Here is a 25,004-nt window from a genome sequence, read left to right on the forward strand (position 1 = left end):
GACAGTTAGGATAACAGTAGTTTAGTAGCTTCTACATTAATGGATTAAAAGGGTTGCAATATGATATTCCAGAGGGTAAAGAAGTTAGGATTATAACTAAGAATCACTTACCCAACTTATCCATTGGAGTAAAACGTGGACATTTAACGAAACAGAGGACTTTACAGAACGCTTGATGAAAAGAATAGAGCTGTACAGAAAATCTGACTTTCAATTACAAGACTCAGGAAAAGCATAGGGAAGTTAATTAAGAGAGGGAAATTATAAAGGACTTACTAAGGTTAATTTATTTACATTCCTACATGGGAGGATAAGAACATTCTGATTACTAGGGGTAGTGAGAAGAAATAATAGACAGAGGGCACAGATGTGAGTCGAATATGAGGGGATAATATCTAACAAAAAAATAAAACTGAGGGGTGAGAGAAGAATATACTGGAATAGGGGAAAGGGTGATGTCCAATGATGTAAATTATCGGCCATAATGGAGGCATGAGGGACCTTTTACATTGGTGAAGAAAAGGGGAAAGAGAGCAGGAATAAATGAATCTCACTCTCATCAGAGCTAATTCAAAGAGGAAATAGCATGCATCCTCAATAAGGTTTAATGAAGAGAACAGGAACTCTGAAGAAGTATACTTGAAACAAGGTGTTAACTCACTAGAATTGATGAAATGATTGTTCTCTAGTTCACATATACTTAGTACGTAGCATGGTGATGTAATGGTTCTCTAATCAGTATGCTGTAATGATGTAATTACAATAAGGTATATAAGGGCCAAGAAGGACTAGAATAGATATTCTACCTTTGACCAACCTCATGGTGGCTTTCATACTTCCTGAACCATGGGGGAGACTGGTTGAGACTGGCAAAGTGTCAGACTGCTGCTGGAAGAGAATGCCTGTCTGAAGGACCTCCAGAAAGCTAGCCCAGACGTTACAGTTTAGAAATCTATCTTGCCCCTAAGGAAGTTAGGAGCAGGGGGATATAGGGAAGGAGAGTAATAGAAAAGAAGGCATACTGAGAGGGATAATCAGAAACAAAAAGCTTTTGAGGAGGGAGAGGGTGAAAGGAAAGGAAACAGAATAAAAGGGGGGAAATACAGTTGGCAACAGTAACTGTGAAGAGAATTTTGAAGCAAGTATCTCTGATGAAGCCCTCATTTCTTAAACATATACAAACTGAGTCAAATTTATAAATAAGAGCCATCCCTCAAATGATAAATTTGGACACATGGACAAAATCAAAACAGTTTTCAGATGAAGTAATCACATTATTTATAGCCATATAAAAAAAATAATTCACTATTGATTGTAGAAATGCAAATTAAAACAATTCTGAGATACTACCTCATACCTATTAGATTGGCTAATGAGTGAGAAAAGGAAAATGACAAATATTTGAGGGAATATGGGAAAAATGAGACATTAATGCATTGTTGGTAGAACTGTGAATGATTCAATCAATTTGCAGAGCAATTTGGAACTATGCCCAAAGGGCTAGAAAAACATACATACCCTTTTGACCTAACAATTCCACCACTAAGCATATATCCCAAAAGAAAATTTTAGAAAAGGAAAAAAAAGCCTACATGTATAAAAATATTTAACATGACTTTTATTGAAATATTTTCTATAACTTCACATATATCTTCTCAATGAGGGGGTGAGGAGGAAGGAGACAGCGAATCTGGAACTCAAAGTTTTAAAAACAAATAAACATTGATTTGCATATAATTGGGGAAAAATAAAACATAAAATGAAACAAAAATGAGCAAAAGATATCAAATGATCAAAAGAAATTGTTATTGGTATTTTTACATTTTTAAAAAATGTTGCTCAGCCATTAGTATATAATAAAAGCCCACATGTCATCTGCAATGACAGAGATAATCTGAATGATCATATGAGGTATACTTTCCAACGGAATTAACAATTATATGATCTGTGCAAAATTCAAAAAGAAAAATAAGTCTCTAGAAATTATGATATCTTTTAAATGATCCCTTTTTCCCCATAAGATTTAATATTGAATAAATTAAGCCTGTTGAATATTCCAAGGGCCCCTTATGGACATTCACTATTATACAAAAGAAACTGGTTTGACAAAACATATGGAAAAAAATCAAATGGATGAAGAATATGCTGACTATTATTTAGGTCGGTAGGTCACTGAGAACCTAACTTACGGAGAAGTCCTCCTGATGAATGATGAAATTGGTTCAGAATTGTATAGGAAGGAAGTATTGGTCTTGAATCTATATTTGGGAAATGCATAGCATTTCAAGATCCTAAACTATTTTCTGACATAAGAAACTATCCTTTTAACATAATGTCCAAATGAAATTAAGGAGTTACAAACTATAGAAAATATCACAATGAATAGATTTATGCAATAGAATATCACCATTGATGATTTTAATATATAATGTTGCCATAAAATATTATTTATTAAACACAAGATTGGAAAAGGAGGTGAACTACTTATGTATATAGGATAAGGGTTAACACATAGATATTCTGAGGAATTACAGATGACTAAATATTCTTCAAATGTTAAATTGTTTAAGGAAGGAGTGCTCTCATGAACTGAATTGGAAGAGAGGAAAAGGGATGGCGCACCAATAGAGTAAGTAGTTACATCTCTGCAGTCATGAATGCACTTACGTTTTAAAATATATTTTTGGTAATAATATTGTTAATTTAATTTCCCAAGACATCACTTTTTTACTATTATATACTAATTCTTTTGTATATTGGAGATCAGCAAATACTCAATGATCTTTTCAAATTAAGTTTTAGAAATTTGTTTCTCTATTCTTTGATTAAGGAAAAAGAAAGCCACTGAGTATTTTTTTTTTTAAACAAACCTTTGATGAGGGATACTTGTTAAAGATTCTGAAGATGGCTAATTCAGCAGCTACAGTCTTTCCTGAGCCAGTGGGTGCTCCAAGTAGTACATTACAGTCTGTGTGATAGAGTGTGTGAAATATTTGGGTCTGTACAGGATTGAAGTGGGTGAAGTTGTATAAGGATTCATATTTCCGGCATCCCAAAGCTGTGACAGGTAATGGTTGAAGATCCAGCAATTCTGAAATAAGATAAGCAGTCATCAAACTAGGGAAAAGAAATAACAAAAATAGAAATTATTTCATTATAAATCAGTTACAAACTACTAGAGAGAAGAAAAGAGTTGAAAATTTTGGAGAATATCATCCTATGTTGGAGAAATGAATGGCATTCTATGGAAATAAAACCCAAATTAAAAATTTGGTGTTACAAATACTGACATTTTCTTAAACATCAATTTTTTGAGTTATTAGTTTATTATTCTTATAATAAAGTCTAGTACAATAAATACTTTATTTGAAATTAGTTTTTTCTGGCAAACTCATTACTATTTTTATTCTTTATCCTTAATTGTATCTCTATGAAGCAGTACTCTTTCTACAGAGACTCAACAGGCTTGTCATAGTCCAAATGAATATAAGGTAGAACAAGATTCAGAGCTGTCTTCTGAACTATCATGATTACATTCCTTTAAACATAGTTCAAGGTTTTTTTCATTGCGGGTGATTATTTCTAAATATCCTTACTCTGGAGGTCAAACTTTTGGTATTAAATCACTGTGCTCCTAGTTAGGTTAGTTTTGGGCAGAAACCTGTACCATATTCAAAGCTATTTTAGAAACCATATTCAAAAGTTCCAGTTTTGTGTGTTTTTTTTTAAATCAGAGCCTGAATAATTTTGTTAATTCCATGACAGAAATAACTCTCTACTAATCAACAGACCTAATGTACCAATACATCTATTTTCCATAAAGCCAGAAAACTGCATTTCCTTATTAACAAACAAACAAAAAAACCACTTTTATTAGATATACATTCTTCTATCTTGGATTACATTATTTTTAGAATATTTCTCTATTTCATTTTGGAAACTAAGATATTATCCCATTTTGCATAATGACATTGGTATGTGTTCAATCTAACAATTTCCTATTTGTACTCATTCTGAAAATATACTAAAATTTAGGAGAAGCTGAATACATCTATCTATGGAAATCTGAAGTTTGCTACTGAGGCAGTCCTTAATTTCAGAAGGTTGAAACAAAGCAAAATCACTACGAAATTTCAAGTAAATTACTTAATTATCTAGGCGGAGACATTAAAAAAATACTTTTCTTTCCAGTTTGTTATGATATTGGGAGATGTTGAACAGTAAAACAAAATAGTGAATTTAAAAAATGCTACTGAATTTAGTCTTCACTTTGGAGTTTCACAACATAAAGGACACTCACAAGTTTAAAATAAACTCCTCAAAAAAAATGATATAGGAATATCTAAAATATAATTGCCCTTATTACCATGGATAATGAGAAATTGAAAGCACATTTTAAAATCAGATGTCTTTTGTTATGTAATGCTAAGAGTTTCTTTAAAATTTTATGTGGAAAGAAGATTCTGGGAAGATGGTGGAGAGGGTCAAAAAACTTTTGGCTCTTCAAACTTCCTCCACAGAAAAAGAAAAAACATTGCCGTAGAGTGAAGGTAGAGCAGCAGAAATAAACAAAAATCAGGGTGTTCTTTTTTTTTCTCCACAGACAACCTAAGAAGATCCCATGAAAGACTTAACCTCTAAAGGGCAGAGGTTCTGAGTACAAACATCTCCTGGCCAATTCTGCAGAATCAACAAACAACAAATTCTGGGGGAAAACTAAAGTTTGGCCTTAGAATCTTTCATCCCATGAACAATGTGAGGGGTCCGACTGCTGAAAAAGAAGGACATTTCACTATGCAGAGATACCAAGCACAGCTATGTTAACCAGTCTCACCATGGGAATGGGGGTGCTATCACATACCTCCTGAGTACAGTAGCAGAGGGATGGGAACCCTGCTGGCTGTGGATACTTGCAGAAAAACATAGTCCCTGGACTCAGTTCCAGGGAAGAAGGGACAGCCATAATTTGTAGCTATTGGAGGACTATAGGAAGTAAGATCATTTTGTGGGACAACATGACCTGGGGCTCTAGCCCACACTTAGGATTAGAGAGAAGAGTCCAAAGTTAAGACCCCTGACAGACTTTAAAAAATAACAATAAGAAGGACCTGATACTTGGAAAATAATTACTAATACCTTGGGACTAGAACCAGATCACATTAATAGCTGCTAAAAATAAAATAAAACAATAAAGTAAATAAAAATGAGAATGCAAAGGAGAAAGACCAACCATAGATAGCTACCATGGGGATAGAGAAGATTAGGGTTCTTATACAGAGGAAGATAATAGAACTAAAAAAGCCTCTCCTTTTTCAATGAGAAACATCAAATAGTCCTAAGCACAAAAAGATTCCTTAAAAGAATTTTAAAAGGATTTTAAAAATCAAATGAGAGAGATTGAGGGAAAATTAGAAAAAAATAGGAGCAATCCAAGAAAATTATGAAAATAAAGTCAACCAACTTGAAGTAGAGAACCAAAAACTTAAGAAAATAATTCCTTGAAAACTAGAATGGGCCAACAGGGAGCAAATGATATTCTAAGGCATAAAAAAATAAAAAAGAATAAAAAAATAAAAAGAATAAAAAAACAGAACAGAAGGCGGAATACATCATCAGAAAAACAATGGATTTGGAGAATGGGTTAAGGAGAAATATTAGAAGAATAATGGGACTAAAAAAAAAAAAGAATAGTGCGACTGTCTGAAAATTGTAATTAAAAAAAAGAATCTTGATTCAATATTATAAAAAATTATCAAGGAATTATCAATTTACCTTAAAGTTCTAGAACAAGAAGTCAAAGCAGAAATAGAAAAAAATCCACCAATCACCACCTGAAAGAGATCCAGGAGGACAACTTATAGAACTATCATGGCCAAGTTTCAAAGCTCCCAGGTTAAGGAGAAAATACTGGAAGCAACAAGGAAAAAGGAATTTAAATATTAAGGAGCTATAATAAAGATTACATAAGACCTAGCAGGTACTATGTTGAAAGACTACAGGTCTTGGAATACTACATTTCATAGAGCAAAAGAGTTGGGACTAAAACCAAGGATAACTTACTCAGCAAAATTAAGAATAATCTTAATTTTTTTTAAAAAAATGGACTTTAACAGAAAGACTTTCAGATATTTGTGAGAAAAACAGGAGAGCTTAAGGGCAAATTTGACATATAATATCCAGAAGAAATTATGAAGTAAACATTAAGGTCCAATTATAAAGAACTTAATAAAGTCCAATTGTTTTACTTCTTATATATTAAAATATTATTAGTTTCTTTATAACTGTCATTTTTATTTGAATAGTTTGAAAGAAAAGCTTTGGCTGAGCTAAGGATGGTGGGTGATTCTAAAACAATATAAAACTGTAGGGAGAGATAAAAAGGAGTAATTATCTCAAACAAATGAGGCAAAAAAAGGAAAAACAGATACAAAAGAAGCTAGTGAGGGGAGAATGGGGAGTGCTGAAATTTTACTCTCATTGGAAATGGATTAAATAGGGAACAACATATCTGGAAGGGTTTAAGTCTTCTAATTTTGGAAAGAAATAAGAAGGCAAGGGAAAGGATATTTTCTTGGGAGAGATAGGTTACAGGATTGGGGAAGATGATAAAGGAGGAATTTTTTTGGGGGAAAAACAGGTAGAAGTAAAGTAGAAGAGTCAGGAGGGATAGGAATGCAGGAAGGGGTAGAAGCAAAGCAGAGGAGTGAAGAGGGACAAGAATAGAGTGAAAAGGATAGTGAAGAAAATAGGAAAGTAGCAAGTAATTAGAGCTTAGTATGTGAACTGGATGAATTCACCCATAAAATGAAAACAGATAGTAAATTAAAAATTTGAACTTAATATGTTTTCAGAAAATGCTATAAAAATGATACACACAAACATAAAAAATCAAGAACAGAATTTGTTAAAAATTCAGATATAGTAATCATAACAAAGCTAAAGCTTTATCTTAGATTTTGTGAAAAAAGAAAAACAGATAAATTACACTATATGTTTGCCATATTGTTTTAGACTATTTAAAAAAACTAAATAGTAAAAGGTTGAAGGAGTGGATATAAAAAAATATGGAAAGACTTGAAATTAGGAATGAAGATGCAACACAGCTTCAGAGAAACAGAGGATAGGTGGAAATAAGCATAATATGGCATTATATAAATATGAAAGAATGTATATGAATATGATTATATCTATGTATAATCTATTCATGTATGTGTATAAGTACATATATATGCATATGCAACATATGTGCGTGTGTGCATGTGTGTGTGTGTATCCACACAATTGTAGTCTTGATGGAGGGTGGACAGTGGAGAAGGGGCAAAAAAAAAAAAAAAAAAAAAAAAAAAAAGTTAAAAGTGCAGAGCAGAAAACAAAACAATGCCTACAAAGAAGCAAAGAATAGATGAACAGCTCTGAAAATATGTAGTATTTATTATATAGGCTTTCTTGAAATGGGAATTTCTTTTATATTTTTAATCCTCTCATGTTCTGTGGTGCACAGGGAAATTTTTTCTTTTCTTATTTTGTATTTAAGTTTAAAATAAAAATACTGCACATAAAAATTTTATGTCATAAAGTTTAATAATTTTTTAGACTCTAACATAATCAGCTATTTTTGTCCAAGTGTTGGCTGCAGTTCGTGAGTCTGAGGCTAGTAGCCTACTTTAATTTGGGAGTTTTGTGCGGCAGCAGAGCTAAACCAGATTGACTGAATGTCTGAGCTAAGTTTGACACATGAAGCTGCCTCAGGTGAGGTGAAACTGATCCTGCAAAAAAAAATGAAGGTCGAAACTTCTGTGTTTTTCAGAATTATGATAAGGCCTGTGATTGGCCATTATACATCCAGACTTGATGAGATAGGGAAACCTAATCTTAAAAAAAAAATCCAATAACAAAAACCAGTAAAGAAACAAAAAAAAAAAAAAAAAGAAATTTAAGAGTCTTTTATTAACATTTTGTATATTTCTATCATAGACTTAAACCTATTCATAATACATCCTATATATTTATTGGCACCACCAAGTTAAAGTAGCCTAACTTTAGAAAAGATGATTTGCCAGATCTATGCCCAGTAGGATACACGCAAATGCAAATGAAATGGTAGATATAAAAAAATTATATTAAATATCTGAGTAACCATTAGCAATGAAGTAGTGATATTTGTTTCCTTTAACCAGAAATCTGTAGTCAAGTTTCTGGATAAATAGGTAAATATGGGCTTTACTAGGAAACAGAATAGGTTTTTTAAATTATTGTTGTTTCTTATGCATATATGTATGTATGTAGGTACTTATTCATTCATTCATTTATTTATTTATTGAAAGGAAAGAGGGGCCAGAAAGGGACAGATTTAACCAATAGTCTGGCAACTGATAGGGTTGCTAAAAGTGGGGAAGGCAAGAAATGTATATACAGGTATTGTACTTGAATGTCCATTTTAAATTTAAAAAAAATTTTTTTAAGTCTCCATAGTATTTATCTCCTCTTCTCCATTTCCCCCATCTCACTTTAATGCAAAAGAAGCACAAAGGAAATTTGTAAAGTGTGGTGAGCTTTTTCTTCTCAAGACTCAGCCAGGTGATAAAAGTTCAGATCTTTTATTATCTCCAATATAGCCCGGTTAGCTTAGAGGCCTATCTCTCTGCTTGGTTCCAAGAGCTCTTGCTGCTTTGTCCTTTGCTTCTACCTCTGCTTTCTTCAGCCTCCAGCCAGCTCCACTCTTCATGTCATTCCGGTGAAATCTGTCCAAGTGCTCTGTGTCTGCAACAGAGTGCTCCTCTCCAATCCAGCAGTTCTTCTGTGACCAGCCAGCCAAGTGGAATATATATTCTCTCTTGCCTTGCCTCGGAGAGAGGGCTTCTGGTGTAACTCTGCTGAAATCTGACCGAGAGCCTCTGTCTGTTTCTTTTATCCAAGAGGGAGGAATTGTGGGATACGAGAGAGAGGGATTATGGGTTTTCTCCCATAGTGCTCTCTGGCCCAAAGAGCTTCAAGGGAGGTGTGAACTCATAAAGGTACAAAGTTTACTTTGTGAAGCTGGCATACTTGTGAACTCCAATGAGTAAAGGTGTGAACACAAGCCTTGTATTAATTAGTTCTACTTAGTACCTTGTTTCAGGTTCTGCCCAAAACATCTTCTTGTAAGATCAGATCAACTCTAATTAGTTAGCAGTTAGTAAAGATTCCAACAGTAAAGTATAAGATGACCACTAAAAATTTTAGAAGGAAAATTTCTGACATTAGTTATAACCTATGCAAAGATATTTCAGGAAGTTTAATTGAAGGACCTTAGAGGTTACTGAGTTCAACTTCTTCATTGTACAGATGAGAAAACTGATGTTCAGAAAGGTTATGAGATTTGTCTAGAGACACCCAGCTATTAAGTGTCTCATGGGGAAAAAGTCCAAAATGCCCAAAAGAAGCTGGAAATAGAAAGATGAGCAGATGCTGAGAAATAACAACAAAAGAATTTTATATTGCACATATTCTAAATTAATATTCATGTAAAACATTTCTTTAGCTTTTAAAGAGTCTCTGTAAAGAGAATACAGACAAATAAGAAAAGAATACTAACATCCACAGGAATGGTTCACATTAACTAATGATCACAAAAGTAAGTATCACCTCATTCACCTCTATCGGGGCCAGTTAACTACAAAAGGTGTATTTCATGATATTCATTGCCAGGAGTAAAAAGACTTACCACAATGGGAAGTGCTCGTTTTCTTTACCCTCCCCCCTTATTACAGCCTCCCAGAGCTGTAATCTTTGTTTAACTTTGTTTAACTAACTGATCAATTGGTCTGAATAAGACTGAAGTTATCAATTCTATTTGGACCTGAGACTTTTCATTTCCATCTCTGATCACTCTTAGGATTTCTAGGTCTTTCCATTTGTACTGCAACTTTAGTTTTTTTTATTGAAGTGTAAGAGAGTTTCCTTTAGACCATTTAGTCTTTTCTGTTTATATCTCTCATGCTCAGCACAGTGATTGACAGACAGCACTCAATAAACACTAATTCATTGCATTCATTTAGCATATTTCATGAGATCATGGACTCTTCAGGGTTAGACAGATGTAAAATGGGCTGAGGCTTGAGTTGATGCACTGAGGTCTCAAGCACATGAGGCTAAATAGTAATTGGACCATACTCTATTAATATATATGCCCACTCTTTGTGCAAGTCCTGATGTGTTGTATAGGAAATGACGATTTTGGTGGGTGGAGGCAGGGGAGTGGAAAAGGAAGGGGAAGGAGAGACTTTTGGCATTGCCATTGCCACGGTTTGCTCAGCTCAGATCTCTCTCTGTTAGCTGGCTTCCTGTCACAGTTGCCCATATTGCTATCGCAATCCTTATTCATCTCTTCACTTCAATAAAGATAGAAGATTTTTCCCTTAACCTGAGTTCCTGACTCCGGCTGATTTTAAATACGCAGTCATTACAGACAAGATCTCAGATTTACAAAAATAAAAGATTTTTAAAGATCATAAATAAAAATAAAAAAAAATTGTGACCACCAATTTAAGTAATTATCTAAAAATAATTATATAAATTCTATAAATTACAAACAAACACAAGTTTTTGACAAGAAGGGGATATGGGAAAAATATTTTTAAAATATTATTACATACTGGTTTTTAATTTGTATACAATAATATCAACCAGAATTAATTGAAGCAACAGTTTAGAGAAAGTAATAATTCAAATTCCTGGCAACATGTTACCTGTATGAGGAGGATGTCTCTCTGGTAGAATCAAATGCTGAAAGTTGATGATACATACAGCCTCTGCTCCTAACCATCTGTCAGAAACAGCTCGAATGTAGTATTGAGAAGGCAAAGGTTCAAATATAGGAATTGTAAATACCAATAATTGAGATTCTTTTGCAATGACCTAATATGAGAGAAAGTCAATTATGAGTTTGGATCTTCCAATTATATTAAAAGTGGCAGGTTGCTCTTTAAAAATCCAGTTAGTAAAAATACATGCTATAGTATGTATCTAAGCAAGATGTACTAGGGCAAACTAAATAGTATATGGAAATTGAAAGTTGCTGAAACCTGGAGAAAGTTCTTTCCTGAGAATACCTAATAGCATAAAGTTTAATCTAATGATGTACATAGAAACCATCAAAAGAAAAATGATTTTTTTTTACTTAGCACTTGAAATGTATAATTTCTATGCCCTCTTCATGTTCTAAAATTATGAATATTTTCACTTGAATCACAATAAAACTATAATCACAGTAAAATTATATGTGCCTCATTTTTACTTTCTGAATTGATCAGAATAAGCATCACAACAAAAATGTATTATTCAACTGATTTTTTTTGTTAATTGGATAAATTCCAACTTACAATAAAAGTGAAGCGAAAAGGTGTAAACACAGAAAATGTAATTTATCAGGTACATGTTCCTCTTTCCCTATGTTAGTCTATAAAATTTATTTGAACAAACATTTCTTAAATGCCTAATATAAGAATGACTTTATGCATTTACCTGCTTTTTTTGAATAAGAAAATATTCAGAATGATAAATATGATCATTTGTGGGATCTTCTACCCATATCCACCAGGGTTCTCCAACTGTACCATGTACCTAGAGAAAAACAAGATCATTGTACAAAATGGATTATATATTATGGAATATGTAGACAATAAAGATTTCTTACTTGCATGGTAAATTGAAATAAGGGGGAAAAAAAAACAACCTTCTTTTAAAGTTAGATATTACACTGACCAATAAACATAGTTCAAATTTTAAATATCTAGATTAGTAATGTACAAAATTTTTGGAGAACCCCCACCCCCCACCAAAGATTTATGTATATGTGTGTGTCTGAGCGTATTTACTTACAAATTTTATGTATATACTACTATACTAACGTGTTATAAAGCTAATGCAGAAATAGAAATTGGAAAATGGGTAAGATAAAGAGCAAATAAATATTTTAAAAATACTTTTATTTTATTTATAAATGATGAAACATCCTTTTTATTCATATTAGATATAATAAATAGTCAGTCAATAAACATCTGCTAAACATTCATTGTATTCCAGGCACCTAAATGTTGATGATATTGAGAGGAAAAAAAGGTATTACCTGCCTTCAAACAGCTGATATACCTGTATAGGATCTAGAGAATGTGTTGCACTTATAAAAATCAAATAACAAGTGAATAATTTTGAATTTAAGACATTTTCAACAAAAATCTTCTTTTGGGGGGTACAGATATATATTCCCTGTATATAATACAAAAATAAGTGGCAGTGACTTGTTGCTGGTTTTAATTCCCCGGGTTTTAAATTTCAATCCATTCTTTTCTTTACATTATTCTCCTTTTAAAAGTGTCATATATTAATTTCCCACATATGTTTATGTCTTTTAATTGTGTTTTGGTATGAGTATGAAGTACAGAAAGAAAGACACTCTACCTAAACTCTAGAGTACAAGAAGGGAAATAATATAATAGAAAGGTAGTTTGGGGCTAGGTGGTTTAGTTTAAAGATTTTAAATGTAAAACGCAATAGCTTTTAATTTGTTCTCAAAAGTCAATAGGGAGATACTAGAACCCCTTGAAATGGAGTAAAGGGATTAGGATAAAGTGGAGGAGTAGGTTTTGTCTAATGACGTCTATGGCCCAAGCTGCAGTGGGCACTCAGACGGGTTAAGTCATAACTGCAGGGAGGGGAGGATGTCTAGTTTAAAATGTAGGAAGAGATAAGAGTGGGGAAATGCTGGGTCATAATAGGTGAGGTTGTGTGTTAGTAACAATCCCCATGACCAATTATGGCAGTTTAGGGAAACAATACATCTTTCCATACTCTGATTGGTAGATCTCAAATGATAGGGCTTTCATTCTAGAGATCACTGATCAAGAACAGAGGTATCAAACATGTGACCCACAGCCTGTGTTGGCAACAATCCCAGGTGTAGTCCAAATTAGAGTAATATGTAATGGGAAATATTTGATAAAACAAATAATATAACTGAACGGAAATAATTTTAACATATAGGTTTCCAAGTCAATATGTGGCTGGCAGAGATCCTTAGGTACAGTTTTGTAGTTAATATTGTTCAGTTATTTTCAGTCATGTCTGATTCTTTGTGACCGTTTGGGATTTTCTTGGCAAAGATGCTGGAATGGTTTGCCATTTTCTTCTCCAGCTCCTTTTAATGATGAAGAAATGGGACAAAGAGCATTAAGTGATTTGCCCATGGTCATAAAACTAGCAAGTATCTGGGGGCTAGACTTTAACTCAGGTCTCCCTTATTCCAGTTGTGCTTGGTGCTCTGACTAGTCATTGTAAAATTTATTAAATAGTACCTATTTTTATCTGAATTTGACACCACTGATATAGGTGACTTCTTCAAAATGACAAGATAATATATTTACATCGGTATTTGACAAAATATGATTAAAAGTAATTTTGGATATGGGGGTCAAGACACAATAAAAATGATGACGCCTATAAATAAAAGCTATATGATAGCAATTTATATAAGCAGGTCACAGACTATTGCTTTCAATTCAAACTCAGAGAAAATTTACCAGCAGAAATGGATGGGGGGAGATTAATATAATCTAAGTTTGTATTTATTTAGCATTTTATATTTGCAAAAAGTTTTAAAATAATTTTTATTATGAGTTCTTCACATGAACTCAGAGACATAACTAATATAATTTTATATGTATTAAAGATGTAATATACCAAAGTATAAAAAGGTTAAGCAATTTCCTGAATCCAAATTAGTGGCCAATCTAGATTAAGATTCAGATTCTCTGATTTTTCAGTTGCAAATTTTGGGAGATAATGTTTTAAAGTAATTCATATTAGATATATACCTTCTATGAGCCTTCAAATTTGAATCAGCTTTTGTTTTTTCTAATATTTCCATGTAGGGTTTGATTATGAAGCAGGTTTCCCAGTACATAAAAAAAAAAGGTGGCAATAAATTAAAAAATTTTTAAATGACAGAGTTTTGTTACCAGTGTAAAAAACATTCCAAATGAAAATCAAAAGAAAATCTTCATTTGACATAATAAAAATGGGAAAATATAATCTGCATTCTACATAAACAATGAGATGTCTTTGTTAAGAAAATAAAAACTGAACGTTTGTGTTGTTAAATTAAAAAGCATCGTCCCCCCCACCCCCCAATTGATGGTTATTAAAAAGTTAGTACTTAAGTCATACTTATTCCAATATTTTTAATGTATGAAATAATTACAATTTTAATTTGTGAAAAACAAAATCATTTTTAAAAGTATAGAAGTAATTTAACTTTTGAAGCAGAACTGTATGACTTGAAATAATGAATGAAAAGCAGAGAAAATTACATGAAACATGCAATCAGGGACTTGATGGGACTATGTAAGTTCCTTAACAGTGTATATAGGCCATGAGTGTGGAATAAAACCAATGTGTATTGTAATAACATAGCATGACGAGAAAAGAAAAAGCCCTTTTGTATCTTTTATTTCCCTTTAAATGATCTTTTTGAGCCTCTGAATCTTCAGGTAAATTCTGTGCATCTGGTGCCACCATGAGGAAGATGAGTTAGAGATCCAGAATATTACAAAAATTTCTTTTAAAATCTACTCAGAGTCCAAGATCAAACTTATGATATACGAATTGTAGCCCAGAGGTTAAAATTGTTAAGTCATATCAAATTCACATTGGTTTTCTGAATGCCATGTAGTCTGTGATTATGGAACAGATCAGTCAGATTGATCATCATACCTTATATTGGTTATAAACTTACCCTTCTTCTGATTTCCTTAGTTTATAATAAATTGCTAAGTAGTTGAAATGTCAGCTTTCCTAGAACTACAAAGTTCTCCTATGAGTTTCCTATGTTAACATTAACACCTTAGATTAGTATTGCAACTAAGTTAATGTGACTCACATTTTTTTGAAGGCATCTTTTAAGAGTTAAATACAATCTTCTTTTTAACTATAGCTGCTAGGTGTTTTTTGGTTTTACCTGATCATTCCACTTAAAGTCAGGACAGATGTTCAGCCTCACTCGGAGTACAGTGCGTGTAATGGGTTGGATAGTTGCTTCCAGTGTAATGGATGGAATCTGATGGACACATTGTTTGACCTTTAGTCCAATATTCACATGATGCAGCATGTGACCTAAAGAGAAAATACTAAGAGAATGAAATGTGCATATATAGGAAAAGAAAAACCAATACAATATGATTAGTAAATAGGATTTTAGGGAAAGTGGTTTTATTGTTTTTTTTCTGGTGTCTTATATAAAATGACTGACATTCTTAACCTGGCATGTTTGAATATTTTGAAACAGATAAGATGAATTAGAACACCATGGTAGTGAAAATCAATGTTAACTTTTATTTGTATTAAACAGAATCCAAAAACTGAGGTTTTTTTCTCCACTTTTCAGCAGTTCCTCCTTGTTTTTCGTTAATTGCAGATATGGGCCTAATTTGATCAAATGGAGGAGAGTGGATAAGATGGCCTTTGGGAAACTACATGGTGTCTTTAATGAATCCCAGTTTAACTTCTGAAACAAAGTCCCAGGCCCCTATTTTTTAAAAACCAAATTCTTTCAGTTGTATTACCTAGAATACCTATCTTTAAAGAATTAAAGTGAGGGTCATCCAAAGGATAACAAAGAAAATCAAGATGGATATGAGTATGCAGCTATATGATAAAACAACAGAGAACAAGAAATAGAGTAACATAAACTGGTCATATAAGAGATGTGTGATAGGAAAGGAAGTAGATTAGTTAGTCATGTGATGAAAACAAGGATGGAATACTGATGGAAGATGAGCAACTGATGGAATACCCACCAGTATCCATACAATATAAATAAATGTAGAGAAAAGCCCTGTGTATGTTGGGAGGTCTCTGTGTAGAGAATGTATAGAAGGACATGGATATGAGCTAGACAGATTGAGAGAACCTGGATAGTTTGTGATATGTATTAATGTGCAGAGTGCCCAGATTCATTCAAGCAAATATTTTTGGAAATACTAGTGGAGCTTATGATATGGCACATGAAGCAAAAATTCAAAACTCTTACAACTCTGTGGAATTTTGTACATGGTTTCCAATAATTCCTCCACAGATATCTTCCAGATATACTGGAGGATATCTTCTCATTCTTATGTTTGTTGGCTATACTAGGGTACCACTTGGGTTGTCTTGCTGTTGTCTACAGTGCTAGGCGGCACATTGGAAAGACTACTAGGTCTAGAGTCACAATGACCTGAATTCAAATGGAGTCCAAGATATTTACTGGTTGTGTGAAAGCAAATCACATTAACTTCTATTTGACTTAAACTGGGAAAATAACAGTACCTACCCTGCTAGATTACCATGAGGATCAAATGAGATACTTAACAATATACCACAATATAAGAAAAGGCAATTAAGCATAGTGCCTGGTACATAGTACACGAAGTTATAAATGCTTATTTCTTACTGTCTTCCCCTTTCATTCTTGATATATGACCATCCCATCTACATTCCAGGTCATAACACATACTTTAAAATATACTCATGTCACATATAATATTTAGCAAGAAACAGAATTAGAAAGATTTAGTGAAATAACTACAAGATTCTTTAATATTGTCATCATGTTTATTTTGATTTGTATTTCCTTTTGCCTATTCATTCCTCATTTCAAATTAAAACTTCCTAAATAGTTCATTATTATTCATATGAAGCATACTGAATGTAAATCAAAATTTTAAATATGTTTAAAGGAAAGAGCAAATAAATGGCTGGAGCACTGCTGAAATACGAAATAAATACTCTTCATATACATCCTCTGGTTCTGTTATCAGATCAAAAGTACGCTGAATTCACTTTATCATAGCAAGTTTACCCAGCTTCTGATTGAGATGAAATAAACTGAAAGCAGATAAGTCATGTTCAAAAGATATTTCTTGATGTCTTATGAAGTCATTAGATTCTATCTAGTTCATTCTACTTTTCAGGGTGTTATTTCCTTGGGATAGGTTTTGTAGTTCATTCAAAGCTGTTAATTCTCTTTTCACATTTTTCTTCTATAGCTTTCATTTTCTCCCCTGATTTTTCCTTTCTTGTTTTAGTTTTATAAAAATAGTTTTAGTTCTTTTTAAAAAACTTTTTCTTTAGCTCATCTAAGCCTTCTGGTTGGACTTGAATCCAAGCTATATTTTATTGTGAAATATCACTTGTAGTTATTTTCAAGTCATTCTCTTCTGGGTAAGATTCTTAAGTTTCCTTGACTTCATAATAGCTCTTTATAGTGAAATTCCTTTCTGTCTACTCAATTTTCCAGATTACTTCTTGATTTTGGAGTTCATGGGGAAACTATCTGGCATGAACTTCTCTCATCTTATATTGCTTTCACAGCTCAAACTGGGAATTCTGTAAGCTCTTAATATTTCCAAAAGTGATGTGAACTCTGAAAGTTCCTGACCTAGATTTGTATTTGTTGGTTTCTCACTAGTTGACAAAGTCCCCTTTGATTTGGGACACTTGTCCTGTTCATTCCACTGATGGCTTTCATACTAGGACAGAAACTAGAACCAAGTCCATGTTTTACTACTATAATTAGAACCACATGGTAACTGCTTGCTTCTGAACTTGTTTCTTGCTTAGTACATAGCTAAGGGCTCCACTTGCCCAATGTGTAGATAATAGCTTTGGCTTTTCTATGGAGGGGGTAGTATATAATAGAGTTGCCAAATATTACCTGTTCTGCAATTTGTGTTAATTTAGTGATCTCCTTGGCTCTCTTCATGTCTTGTAGCTATCTAATCTGGTGCCTAGTCTTGTTTGTTTTTTAGTCCCTGGGTGCTTTAATATTCTGCATGCATTGATCTTGGCCAGACTCAGTCACTAGTGTCTACAAATGTCTCTATCTGTATGTCTCAGCCACTCTGGCTTACTGTGTCTTTTTCTAGGATTTCCCAATTAGAAATCTGGTGTATTTATTAAGTCTTTGGGAAAGGATTCAATGAAGGAGTTAGGATGCCCTTCTTCCTAATATTTTATCAACATGGCTCAACTTCAAGTTAGCAGCACAGAGAGGATAAACTCATGATTACTGATGATCTCACTGATAATAGAGAAATGTTGAGAGCAAAGGAGAGAGGGTCAAGAAACACCCCTATATAAGGAATATGATGAGAGATCAATTAGTAAAAAAGACTGAAAAGGAATAGTTTCAAAGGCCCAGATAGAGAGATGGTCTTGACAAGAGGAAGAGCTACTCCATGGACAGAGATTGGGGAAAATAAGAGAAAGTAGGTATTGATATCAAAGGATTTTGAGATTTAACAGAATGGGAGAAAAGGGAGTTTGTGACAAATGGTCTCATATCCCTGAAAGAGGAGACAGATTCTCAAGGTGGAATTAACTGGAAGTATAAGTTTGAAGAAAAGAATTGAAGGTCTGAGAAAAGCTTTTCCAGAGAATAAAAAAGGAAATCGGGGAAGAATAAAAGGACTGCTTTAATACTGATGCTACAATTCTTAATGCTTTAATTCTTTAAGGAGCTATGGATTTCATAATCTTGCCTCCAGTGATGAAAATAATCTTATTACATTTCAACAGACTTTTCTAAATTCTTAAGACTAAAAAAACCCCACCACCCTTTGGTGATTAGCCTTTTTAAATTCAGTTGAATATATTGTGCTCATATCTGAAGTTTTTCCTGCTTATTAAACTTGTCAGAATCTGTGTCCTATTGACATAACTTTTGAAAACTCAGGATTCCTTACACTCCACATTGAGGCACCAGAGTAGGACGTTAGTAAAGACATTACTAAGACACTACTGTTTTAAATTTCTAAAGCTTTTTAGGGTTGAAAAGAGATTTACCTATGTTACCTCAATTGATCCTCATAATAATCTAATTTATGTTATGTTATGTTATTATGCAAATACTAATACATGTATTTTATTTTATTTTTTAAAAGGAGGTTCATAAAAATTAACTGGCCTTTTCCAAGGTGAAAAAAGCTATTGTGATTAAACCATAACAAAAATCAGGTCTCCCAAACCTGAGTCTAGTGATCTTTTTTCCCCCTAGACTTTGCTGTTAGTACAATGATAAAATAACAGTTTCCACAAGAAAAGAATACTAGGTTTCAAAATCGAATAATAAAAATTTGTGAAATACCATAATAATCTTTTTTCAATAGAATAAAGATTTTATTTCCAAATATTTTTAAAAAATTCTTTCTTACCTATTTCATCTTTCCTCATGTCTTTCAACTTATCTATAGTAAGTTTCTTTTCTTCTAATTTTGTAAGGACAGATGGTGGTAACACTGAAAATTGTCTCAGAGGGCTAGCCCAACCCCACAATCGCTTGTCAATGACTTTGCTGAGGTTCAAAAGCCGATAAGTCATGGCAGGCCACCGTTTCCTGAGAGCAACTTCAAAAAGGGCACGCACAATTCTAGCTGCATTCTGTAGAACAAAAGGAAAGGGATACAGAAAAGGAAGAAAAGATGAGATGTCAAACTTTCAAGTTTCCTAGTAAATGTCAGTCAGTTAACAAGTATTTTTAAAGTACTTAATATATAACTAGTTATATATATTACTACATAGTAATATAACTTAATACGTTAAGTGCAAGGAAGACAGGGAAAGGCAAAAAAAAACTGTCCCTATTCTTTTGGAGCTCAAAAAAGGAAGAAGGAAAAGTATGAAGTGCATATACAAAAGATTACATTGAGTAAATGGAAAACAATTATATCAGAGAAGGCACTAACTGAAAATCATTCAGATATAATTTCAAAAAAAATGACATTGGAATAATTTTTAAAAATATTCTTTAGACATCTTTTTTCTGTCCCTTAAAGCCCACTGTAAATTTTGTTTAACTATGAAATCATCCTAACATTTTTCTATTAAAATAATAATAATTTGTTGCAACAAAGAAGAAAAAAATTAAATGGCCAGCAATTTACTTGGAAGGAAAACTTAATATTTTTATATTAAATAGTATATATTAAGTTATGTACTAAGGGTGACTCTCCTGGAGGTAATATATGACAAAAGAATGAGATCTGGACAAGATTATTATCACTAATGTAAATATAAATGTAGTATAAATGTCAAAGGTAGCAAAACAGGTACTGAGGGAAGGCAATGCAAAAGTCTGAAATTATCAGCTGAATGTGTTAAGTTCTTATATTCCTATAAGTTAAGGTGTATCCAGTAGCAGAATATGGTAAAATATTTTGACAGCAACTAAAAAAGCTGATAAGGTCTTGTATATTTTAGAAATGAGAAGGTGAGGGTTCCACTGTTCTACCCTAATGCAACCTCCATTGGGATATCATATTCAATTCTTGTCACTACAGTTTAAGAAGAACATTGATAAGCTGCATGGTGCACAGAGGAGTGAAATCAAAGTGCAAAGTTTTGAGTTCATGTCATATTAGTATTGGCTGAAAGAACTCGGGAATCTTTAGGCCATAGAAAAAAAGACTAATCTAGGAGGGTTGGGGGTGAGATGCAGAGGGAAATAGCCATCTTAAGTATTTAAAGGGTTCTTGTGTGGAAGGACTATTTTTTTTTTCTATTTGATTCCAGAAGAAAGAAGATAGACTAATGAGTTGAAGCTTCAAAGAGGAAAACTTAGACATAATGTCAAGAAAAACTTACTACAATTAAGAGTTATCCAAAAGAAAAATGGGCTACCTTGAGAGGTAGAAAGTTTCTCTTCTTTGTGTGACTTCAATCAGTTTGCAAGACCACTTGCCAGGCACGATACAATGGGCATTCCTTTTGTTTATGGATTATACTAAAGGCTCACTGAAATCTCTTTTAACCATCAAATTCTCTGACTCTTGGAGCATTTTATTATCCAGGTTTTCTTTAAGTTTTTGCAAAATTCAGAAAAAGTTCGGGTTTCAATTCCTACCCAAAGGGAAGGAATTTAAGAGAAAGAATCTGAGGATGAAAGCTAATTTGTTCAAAGTAAAGGAAAGATTCTAAAGGAAATTTTCTGGAGGGCAAAGGAAGAGTAATAATATTATGGAGGACTAGAACTGAGGAGGATAGCAATGAATGTGAAGGGAGAAAAAGCAGGAAAAGGAGAGGTTTTTTTTTTCTTTCAGGAATTATGTTTAGTATTTCATATTGGTGTACATCAGAGTTTTATGCAATAGTCTAACAGCATGCTTTCATTCCAAGACCTAAAAACCAATACAGTACCAATACTTTTAGTATTCTAAGGTTTAGTAATAGGTAGAATAGGATTCTCAAGAGCATCTAGTAGACTTCCAATAATATAGGAAACCTAACTTTTGTTTGAATTCTACATAGAACACAAAACTAGTAAATATCCTTTCCCCACATTAACTTTAACCCTTTAGTGATTCATACTTTTCAGAAAAATATAGCACTAAAGTTTTATTTTAGGCATTGGTATAGCAGGAGCACTGATTCAGAAGAGAGAGAATACAAATTCAAAATTGTGGCTTTTTCTCCCTCTATGACCTTGGATAAATATGTAAATCTCTGTTCCTTCAACTATAAAATGAAAGATGCTATGATAACTTTGCTGAATGATCTTCTAGATCAATATTTATAAGTGAGGTATAAAATGGGAGTGGGAGTGGGGTTGGAGGAGGTTGCTAGTTTATTGTCCTATGTAAAATCGAACAAAAATTATATTTCCTATGTAAGATGAGGTCACCAGTTGTTCTTGGAGTATGCTACTCTACTGACTACACTAAGCCCTAGAATACTAAAGGTACATTTCAATGAGATATATAACCAATCGCGAGAAATTGGTCAATAAATATATTTAGGAAAAATCAAAGGATGAAAAATGAATGCTTACTATCAAACCTACTTTATATGTTTGGATAAACAATTTATTGACTTATTATATCATTACCTGCTTTTGGCTAAACCACGTAGTAAGACGGAGATATATCAGATAGGTATACTAGGGGTATATAGACTGGTACACATAGAATTTTCAAAATCCTAGAAGACTTCTAGATCCTTGTATAGTTTTTTCATGTAGAATTTACTGAAGTCCATGGACAAGAACTAAATAAAATGTGAAGGTATGGGACAGATAGTACTAATGGAGGAGGTACTGACATTGAGATTATATATCTACTGAAATGCTTAATAAATTTTTTTGGTTCATATTTGTTATTTCAATAGTACAGGGAACCCATGAAAAGGAAACTTCCTATACCAATGTGACTATAACTTCTGTGAAAATTTTAGTCTTAGAGACTAGAGTTTAACTTTAAAGGGTGAAGGACAGTACCATAAAGTGATTAACTTTATGGAGGACTACCATGTTCATTACATTATGGAAAGGACATATATGTCCATTGGTGCTACTTCCAGCAGTGTAATATTAGGCTGTGTGATATACAATTTATCTAAACAATGCAGTCCTTATATTCTCATTTCACTATCTTGTAAAATAAGACACCACAATCATCAAGACTAAGGTAAGTATCCTCACTGTCTCTTAAGATAACTGAGCTTCAAAAAGTTATCAAACTGTGCATACCCTTTGATCCAGCAGTGTTTCTACTGGGCTTATACCCCAAAGAGATACTAAAGAAAGGAAAGGGACCTGTATGTGCCAAAATGTTTGTGGCAGCCCTGTTTGTAGTGGCTAGAAGCTGGAAAATGAAAGGATGTCCATCAATTGGAGAATGGTTGAGTAAATTGTAGTATACGAATGTTATGGAATATTATTGTTCTGTAAGGAATGACCAGCAGGATGAATATGGAGAGGACTGGCGAGACTTACATGAACTGATGCTGAGTGAAATGAGCAGAACCAGGAGATCATTATATACCTCAACAACAATACTGTTTCAGGATACATTCTGATGGAAGTGGATCTTCGAGAAAGAGAGCCTTAATTGATCAAAGATGGACAGAAGCAGCTACACCCAGAGAAAGAACACTGGGAAATGAATATAAACTGCTTGCATTTTTGTTTTTCTTCCCGGGTTATTTATACCTTCTGAATTCAATTCTCCCTGTGCAACAAGAAAACTGTTCGGTTCTGCACACATATGTTGTATCTAGGATATACTGCAACCCATTCAACATGTAAAGGACTGCTTGCCATCTGGGGGAAGGGGTAAAGGGAGGGAGGGGAAAAATCGGAACAGAAGTGAATGCAAGGGATAATGCTGTAAAAAATTATACTGGCATGCATTCTATCAATAAAAAGTTATTTAAAAAAAAAAAGATAACTGAGCTTTTTAACAATTATATTATTGTTGACATATACAGTTTCAGATAAAACTCTGAAATATTAAAGTTTCTTAGACTTGCCATTAACTTTCAAGATAAAAGTTACTGTGGCATATATATGTGTGTGTATATGTGTTTGTATACACACACACACACACATAATACCATATCCATATATATATTTATAATATTATTTCATATGTAATAATGAAATAATATTTTGAGAAAAATAATAAAAAGGAAGTTAGAAATAAAGAGTGTTGCCAAGTATAAGAGTTCTTATTAAGTACATATTGTTCTCTGATATCCCACTGGAGAATGACATGTAACCTTAGATCACTGAAAAATGGGATGTTAAAGTTTCTCACCACACCTGTTTCCACTTTTTATATTGCATGAAATCATCACCCAAATACTATTTTTATTACAAACTAGAATTCTTTCAATTAATATATTAATGTACCTAAGTCACATTTACAAACTTTTTCTTTCTTCTCATGTTTTGTTATTTTAATTTGTTGTAATGTGTAACATAACTTTCCATGAAAATATATCTTTCAAATATTACACCTTTCTACTTTAAAACAATATACTCTTCCTACCTTCATCCCATAACATTACATTCCTTCTTTTTCACAAAATTTATTACCTATAATGAAGTTTAATAAAAATATCTGCATGTGACTTTATTTTTATTCAAATTTTTGCTATTAACCAATAAAATATAATGGAAATATAGGATGTTCTTAACAGAGAAAGACAAATTTTAAAAGAAAGTTTGTTAAGCTAAAGAAAGCTTCTTTAAAGGAGCAAATCTTTTTTTCCCTTTCATTTAAATGGAAAAGAGGATTGTAAACAAAATGACCTACATTGCCCTCATGAAAAGCAGGCCCAAACTTATTTTTATTTATATTAATATATATTATGCAACTAATATATATTAATATATAACATGATATATATCATATAATAATATGTATTAATTATCAAAGAGTTTAAGACATCATTTTTTAAAAGGTTACACATTCATTGAGCTTTATGGGTTTAAGATAACACTTTCCTTTAAGATCCCAACATTATGATCTAAGGGGTCAGGTGAAGGGTTTGTTTGCCAAGGGATGAATATGATCACATTTGAAATGAAGTTGGTACAAGAGATATTTATTAAACTTAGGGCTTAAGTAGGAATGTGTATTACATAACATACAGACATATATTTGAAAAGTTTTAAGCTTTCTAAGATATTTTGCATTTTAAAACCCCATTATATCCTTGTCTTCTATAGTTTTTTTAAAAACAAAAATCATACTCATATTAGATTATTAAATAAAAAGATGGACATTAGAATTACTGTAACTAAGAATTCTCATCCTCTGGTTTTCACAAGTCTACTTGTGAAAATAAAAAGACTAATAATTTAAAGCATATTTGTTAGGAGAGAAATAAGCCTAAAGAAATGTACCCCTTTCATTTATTAAAAGTTTTTCATAGCAGTAGGCTATAAAACTCCTATATTAAATAAGTTAAATAATTAAATAAGAAACATTGAGAATGAATGAGAAAAATAAAAAAAAATTGTTACCTGGGCAACATAAGCAGAATCTGATATCAGGGAAAAACTATCCATCTCTCCTCGGCTTATATATGTTTGAAGAAGGATATTTATTTTTCCATAACTATTTTCTACACCTCCAGGAGCAGAGAGTTCACAGAAATTATTCAATAAAACATCTAACTCCTCTATTTCCTCTTCTCTGACCTATAAGGGA

The 25,004-nt window shown here is 32.6% G+C and overlaps 1 protein-coding gene across 1 annotated transcript in view; it reads right to left on the minus strand.

The window, feature by feature from the left end:
• Positions 1–25,004, minus strand: part of ASCC3 (activating signal cointegrator 1 complex subunit 3) — a 307,241-nt gene that overhangs the window by 134,873 nt on the left and 147,364 nt on the right. The window contains 6 exon segments of the mRNA XM_051997447.1: positions 2,871–3,091; positions 10,728–10,896; positions 11,503–11,601; positions 14,993–15,147; positions 19,227–19,452; positions 24,818–24,994. Coding sequence (XP_051853407.1) covers positions 2,871–3,091; positions 10,728–10,896; positions 11,503–11,601; positions 14,993–15,147; positions 19,227–19,452; positions 24,818–24,994 — 1,047 coding nt within the window.

The sequence above is a fragment of the Antechinus flavipes genome, chromosome 4 (genome assembly GCF_016432865.1).
Source record: "Antechinus flavipes isolate AdamAnt ecotype Samford, QLD, Australia chromosome 4, AdamAnt_v2, whole genome shotgun sequence".
NCBI lineage: Eukaryota > Metazoa > Chordata > Mammalia > Dasyuromorphia > Dasyuridae > Antechinus > Antechinus flavipes.